This window comes from Engraulis encrasicolus, chromosome 17 (genome assembly GCF_034702125.1).
Source record: "Engraulis encrasicolus isolate BLACKSEA-1 chromosome 17, IST_EnEncr_1.0, whole genome shotgun sequence".
Classification (NCBI taxonomy): domain Eukaryota; kingdom Metazoa; phylum Chordata; class Actinopteri; order Clupeiformes; family Engraulidae; genus Engraulis; species Engraulis encrasicolus.
This window is the reverse complement of record NC_085873.1, coordinates 53,977,182-53,984,681: the sequence shown is the minus strand read 5'-3', so window position 1 is coordinate 53,984,681 and position 7,500 is coordinate 53,977,182. Positions and strand designations below refer to the sequence as shown.

Genomic DNA, 7,500 nt, shown 5'->3' with positions numbered 1-7,500 from the left:
ATCATAGTATGGACAGAGAATTGTATATGAGAGTGAGATAAAGCAGGCGGGTTCTTTTCCGGCATCCACTTTACGTCGGGTGAACGCCCCTTTAGGAGACCTTCGATTAGGAGACCTTCGGAGTCTTGAGGTTGAGAATAAATGGAGTCCCCTTAGCACTGTAGATGGCGGTAGCGCATGTCCTGCGCAAACACCACGAAAAGAGAAGAAGAAGAAGGAGGGACATCGCCACCTTAGGAGACCGAATTTTGAGGACACACTTTTGCATTGAGTGGGCGTGTTTCGATTCCTTTCTATTATATATCCAACCTAGCCTGGGAACTCCCATACTGCCTTTAGTTCTACACAATCAGACTCATAACGTCCAGGATCATGGTACCTGTGTCATAATGGCCAAGCATTTCGACCTTTACAGTTTCTCTGCCCAATCAGAGAGCAGGGCAGTGTGTCATAATAGCCAATTATTCTGCCCCCTACGGAATTTAATATAGGCAACTCCCCAGACCTAATCTCACTTGTGATTAGGTCTGGTGTTAACCAGGCAATATCCAACCTCTTTGGTATGGAGTCAGACTCCAGTTGATATCCAACCTCTTTGGTATGGAGTCAGACTCCAGTTGATATCCAACCTCTTTGGTATGGAGTCAGACTCCAGTTGATATCCAACCTCTTTGGTATGGAGTCAGACTCCAGTTGATATCCAACCTCTTTGGTATGGAGTCAGACTCCAGTTGATATCCAACCTCTTTGGTATGGAGTCAGACTCCAGTTGATATCCAACCTCTTTGGTGTGGAGTCTGACTCCAGTTGGGAGGAGAGGGAGAGAGGACTGATGTGGTGAGTAGTACACACACACACACACACATGCACACACACACACGCACACACACACACACACACCGCACGCACGCACACACACACACACACACACACACGTATAACGGTGGGATGGGCTTTGTTTGTTGTTTTCATCAAGTTGGACCCCTGTGGAGAAAGGCATAGAGAGAGAGATGGATGGATGGATGGATGGATGGATGGAGAGAGGGAGAGGGAGAGGGGGAGGGAGGGAAAGAAAGAGAGAGAGAGAGAGAGAGAGAGAGAGAGAGAGAGAGAGAGAGAGAGAGAGAGAGAGAGAGAGCACGTCACTCACAGAGAGAGAGAGAGAGAGAGAGAGAGAGAGAGAGAGAGAGAAAGGCATATAGAGAGAGAGATGGATGGAGTGTGAGTGTGAGAGTTAGAGAGAGAGAGAGAGAGAGAACGTAACCTGGATTACTGAAGCCGAAGAGAAAGGGAAGAGGATGAGGAAGAGGGGGATAGAGGTAACTGAGAGGGAGAGAGGTAACAGAGAGAGAGAGAGAGAGAGAATCTGACCTTGATTACTGAAGCTGCATTATTTGTCTCTCTTTCCCGAGTCTTGCACATTTGATCAGCGTCTCTTCTGCGCATCAGCAAGCGATGGTGATGATGATGGTGATGATTATTATTTCATGGGCGACGTCTGAATAATGGAGCATCTCATTCTCAAAGTCGCTCTTTTATTAAATAGGCTGAGCGAAGGGCTTTTCACCCTGCACAAATAAAGTGACACGCACACAGAGACAAACGTACAATCTCAAACATACTCATTAAACCCCTCACTCACTCACTCACTCCCCCTCTCACTCACTCACTCACTCACTCACTCACTCACTCACCCTCTCACTCACTCACTCACTCACTCACTCACTCACTCACTCACTCACTCACTCACTCACTCACTCACTCACTCACTCACTCACTCACTCACTCACTCACTCACTAACTCACTCCCCCTCTCTCTCACTCCCCCTCCCCCCCTCTTACTCACTCACTCACTCACTCACTCACTCACTCACTCCCCCACTCGCTCACTCGCTCACTCGCTCACTCACTTCCCCACTCACTCACTCACTCACTCCCCCACTCACTCACTCACTCACTCACTCACTCACTCACTCACTCACTCACTCACTCACTCACTCACTCACTCACTCACTCACTAAACCCCTCACTCACTCACACACTCTCTCTCTCACTCACACACTCTCTCTCTCTCTCACTCACTCACTCTCTCTCTCTCTCTCACTCACTCACTCACTCACCCTCTCACTCACTCACTCACTCACTCCCCCACTCACTCACTCACTCACTCACTCACTCACTCACTCACTCCCCCACTCACTCACTCACTCACTCACTCACTCACTCACTCACTCACTCACTAAACCCCTCACTCACTCACACACTCTCTCACTCACTCACTCACTCACTCACTCACTCACTCACTCACTCACTCACTCACTCACTCACTCACTCTCACTCCCCCTCTCCCCCTCTCCCTCCCCCTCTCCTATATAACTGTCCTGTGTCTGTGTGATAGTGCAGTGAAGTCCTCATGCGGTATCAGACTGCTGCTGGTGATCAGGGTTGCCAGATGAGGCAGATGATTTCCAGCCCAAAAAATGCTCAAAACTCAACTCAAAAATGCTAAAATCCCACCCAATTTCAACAACTAAATTCTAGTGATGTTTATGTCCATAAATCTTCAGAAAAGCCCACCCAAATGCCTTTTTTCTTTACCCGCAGACGGTCATCCTCTGCAGCCCAATTCGGCGGGAAACCGTCCCCAATCTGGCAACACTGTTGAGGCCGTTCCTGCAGCTGGTGTCATGCAGTGTATATAGTGACGGGTCGATAGACTCTGCACTCTTGTCAGGTTTTCTACACTTCTTTTCCTGACGTGCTGGGGGAGTGAAGGTTTCTTTATAGTGGTAATGCAAACTCTGTGGCGTCAAGCGCACGTCACTCATGACGCACAGACACCCGATGTAGCCTGTAACCTAGCAGACATGTTCAAATAATACACTCACATGGACTAAACACACAACTGGGGAGAAAAACACGACCGCAGAAGCAGCAGCAGCAGCACGCCAAAACCACTGCAGAGTTGATGTCTGTGGGTTCTGAAATAACATTGTGAATAATTTAAAATCAGGTGAAAAGCAGTCGTGATGTGAAAAGTAGTCGTGATGGCTTTTCAACCTCTTGCTCTCTCTTTTTCTCTGTTTTTCTCTTTTTACTCTGCATTTCTCTCTCTTTATTTTTCTCTCTTTCTGTCTCCCTAGCTACACCCCTCCTCTCCCGTCTCGCTCTCTGACTGATGCGCGGTCTTGTTAAATTCACTCTTCAGTTTCTCATCTTACACGGCGTACTGTACTGCATACAGATGACATTATGTGTCCAGTTTACAAGACATCACTGTAATTCACGCTAATGACATGCCAGTCAGTGGCCATTTCTTAGTCGTGTAAATAAAAATTGCATCGAAAAAAGTGGCAGGTTCATCTGGTTACGATTTAGACAAGAAGATGTAGTCATAAACTTATGTGGGACTTATTGTTGAAAATTAAAATTCGTCTTGCAGATTTGTCGGTCACATTATTTTAACATATTATTTAAAGGGACACTGTGTGAGATTTTTAGTTGTTTATTTCCAGAATTCATGCTGCCCATTCACTAATGTTACCTTTTTCATGAATACTTACCACCACCATCAAATTCTAAGTTTTCATTATCACTGGAAAAATTGCTCTTTTCATACATGAAAAGGGGGATCTTCTCCATGGTCCGCCATTTTGAATTTCCAAAAATGTTTAATTCACGCATGTTTAACACTAGAACTACCAGGATTTTTCTGCCTACCTAGAAGTACCAGAGAGGGGTCATTTGACCCGGCGACTTTTACCTAATACACTAATCACTCATTTTGTTATGGTAATGAGGCTGTTAGGGGCCGTGTGTGGGGTGAGGGGTGAGGGGGTCACACCTTACAGTGCTAACAGCCAAGACAAACAGGGACAGACAGCTTCTTCCCAAGGGCTGTCAGCCTCCAAAATCACCACAGGTAAATAGCAACTTGCATGAGCACAGTTTGGCGGACAGTGTGTTACAGTGTTTCTCCATTGGTTTGGCTCATTTCTTGAAACTGAGATGTCATTCTCAAAACATGGACAAATCCCAAAACTAATTTGCAGTTCCTCACAACAGAATGGCATTTATCATTGCTTTCATCAAATTTCAAATGCTTTTGTACATGTCTCAATCATTTAGTACATCCTTGCAAATGGCTATAGTATCCTACAGTTAACACAATCAGCTTACATTTAGTAGAATTTTCAAATGAATGTACCTTGCTGATCTATCCCAATTGGTTGATTCTCAGTGTAATGGTTGTCCTGAAAACATGTCAGCACATTTTCTTCACACAAGTCATCAATGAACGTGTGAATGTCCCATGTGATCATGACGAATCATATGACTGCAACCAGATAATGGTTGAATTAGTTTTTCTCGATTGGTTTGGCTAATTTCTTGAAATTGAGATGACATTCCTATAACCATTGGGTCATTTGGCCAAACATTCTTACACTTCTGCACAACAGTTCAGATAACTAGCAAAATGTCATATACCTCCCAAAACACCTCATTCTTGCATCAGCACTAAACCGTCTCACATATAAATAGTCAGTACCATCAAAATGGCATAGATCCTTCTCAATTGCTTTGGCTCATTTGCATTCATTTAGTCCTTCTGTCAAAATAAACTGGATGGTTCAGCATGGATCCTCATCACTCGCTCATATCACCCCAAAAACAGTTTACCCATGTGTCAAAACTAAATTTCTTCCCCACATATATCATCAGTACCCCCAAAATACATTGTCCCTTTGCCATTGTGTAAGCACTCCAGTCAAAATGGTTAGGTGTTTTATCTACGTTCAGCTAAGAGATTTCGACTATGTATAAACATGAAAAATTGAGTGAAACCATTGAAGTTTGACAAAACAGATAATTTACCAAGGACATTTATCAGTAACTTTCTTTACTGTAAATTCATATACAGACAGTAATGCCCATATACCACAGGTTTCTCATGGGTGTGGCTCATTTCTCAAAACAGAGATACCATTCTCAAAATAACATGGACAAATGCCAAAGCAACTAGCAATTGTTCAAAACAGAATGTCGTTTGAAAAAATGTCATGAAATTAGCCAAATAACAGAGGAAACTGTAGTATACACGGTTGTAAAAATATTTTCTACTAACTAGTAAAGTTACAATACCATCTGACCTGTTGAACACTGTCATGAATTTACTATGTAATGAAATTCTTAAAATATGATGTCCTTGACTGTTTTGGGAATTGCGTGGACCACTTTGCATATGATGACTTACACAATGAAATAATGCTGACGTGTTTTGGAGAGGGCAACCATTAGACTGAGAATTGTTTAATTCGTTTAGATAAGCAAGGTCAATTTATTTGGAAAATGTGCTGAATGTATGCTGAATGTGTCAACTGAAAGGCATTTGTACATATCCATCTGCAGAGATGTAGTAAACATTTGAGACATGTACAAAGCATTTGATATCTGATGAAAGCAATGAAAAATGCCATTCTGTTTTGGGAAATTGCAAGTTGGTTTGGGGATTTGTCCGTGTTGTTTTGAGAATGTCATCTCAGTTTCGAGAAACCAATCGAGAAAAACTGTAACGTGTGAATCTCCCATGCCATGTGACCATAACGACTCATGTGAATGCAACCTGGCAATTGTTAGATGGATAAATACCAGTGCATGTGGGCTACTGCTTCATTTCCCTCAAAAAATTTGTGGTGAAAGAAGCTGCTCTCCAAGGAACGAAGATGCAGAGATACAGCACTCAACAGGCATTGGAAATGATCCACACACACACACACACACACACACACACACACACACACACACACACACACACACACACACACACACACACACACACACACACACACACACACACACACACACACACTGTGTCTCAAGTGACAGCTGTGAGCTGCTAACAGCCACATTTCCACAACAAAAGGAGTGTCCGCAGGGGGTCCAAAGGGTCAAATGACCCTCTTGTGGGGCTTTTAGGTAAAAAGGTCAATTGACCCCTCCGTGGTAGTTCTAGTGTTAATTCACACATGCTTATTTTGTGTCTCTCTGTCTGTCAGGGTCCAACTCAATGGCACATCGAGGTGATCATGGAGAAGCTTCTGAGAACAGTCAACCGGACGGTCATCTGCTTGGGGCGAGAGTCACCACTCATAGTAAGCACTTCATTTTATCATCTCCTTTTTCTCTCTCTTTTTATTTCCACCACTCTCTTCTCTCTCTCTTTTTATCTCTACCTCTCCCTTCTCTCCCTCTCTTTCATCTCTTCTCTATCTCTCCCTGCTCCACCACATCATCTCTCCACCCATCCAACTCCGCCATGAAATCCTACATTGGGGAACCCCATGACTCAGTTAGCTAAGGCACTCTACCACACACCTGGGGGACTCTGCTTCGATCCTTCCCCATCTCTCTCTCCCACTCATTTCCTGTCCTGCACCGTCTCACTGTCCTGTCAGAATAAAGGTATAAGGCCCTGCCGTGGCCTAACTGGTAGGGCACAGGGGTACCATGCCGGTTACCCGGGTTCATTTCCGGCCTGGATCATTTGCTGATCCTTCCCCATCTCTCTCTCTCCACTCATTTCCTGTCTCTCATCCACTGTCCTGTCAAAAATGAAAAAGAAATCCTACGTTGACATGATTTTCATCATCTTCACATACGGTAGGAGCACAGTGGCAGCACTCACACCCTGGTCAACCCTGACGCTGTCAGATCCTCATTCTCGTTTCCTTCTATTCAGCAAACATATATAATATCTCTATGCATTTAGACACTGAGACCAGCACTCAGGAGCCCGTGGAGTTGGCAAACGCCATCGCTGCATTGTAATTAGCTGTATTCAGATCATTGTTTCCCTGTGCAATGCGGAGGTAAATGCTTAGCAAATAGCCTCCCTGTAAAGCCTTAGCTATAGCAGCTAGTGGTGGCAACAATGATCGATTCGGCGATCCAATCCAATCCATTGCGGGGCATCGACAATCCAGGATCGATGCGGCAAGTTCCAGGATCGATGCAGCCCTTTTTTTAAGTTTCAATCACTTCCGTGGATATATCGAGAGCAAATGAATGTTAAATTACATAAAAGTACTTCAAATCATTGCAAGACTGATACAGAAAACAGCCAATACGTTTTTGCTCAGTATGTGACTACTTGTATTGCCTCATCATGACTGATGAAACATTTGCTTTGCTTTCAGTAGAAATGTAATGCATTGCAATGCATTGTAGAATTGAATCGGATCGAATCGCATGGAATCGAATCGAATCGAATCGGATCGAATCGGATCGTGAGGGCAGTGCCAATCTACACCACTAATAGCAGCCGTCCCCGTAAAGCCTTAGCTATATAGCTTAGCAATAGCAGCCCTCCCTGTAATCACTACCATTGGAGGAAAGCAGAAACTTGCTGCTGAAAATCTTCTGTAGCATGAGAGAAGGCAAAGGAGAAATGTTCAGTTTTCATGATAATGCTTAATTATTTATTATACTCTTCTCGTCTTT

General features: G+C 44.1%; 1 protein-coding gene across 1 annotated transcript in view; it reads left to right on the top strand.

The window, feature by feature from the left end:
* Positions 1-7,500, top strand: part of LOC134467115 (dedicator of cytokinesis protein 1-like) — a 551,248-nt gene that overhangs the window by 210,520 nt on the left and 333,228 nt on the right. Inside the window, exon 27 of the mRNA XM_063221037.1 lies at positions 6,057-6,152. Coding sequence (XP_063077107.1) covers positions 6,057-6,152 — 96 coding nt within the window. The remainder of the gene's footprint in view (positions 1-6,056; positions 6,153-7,500) is intronic.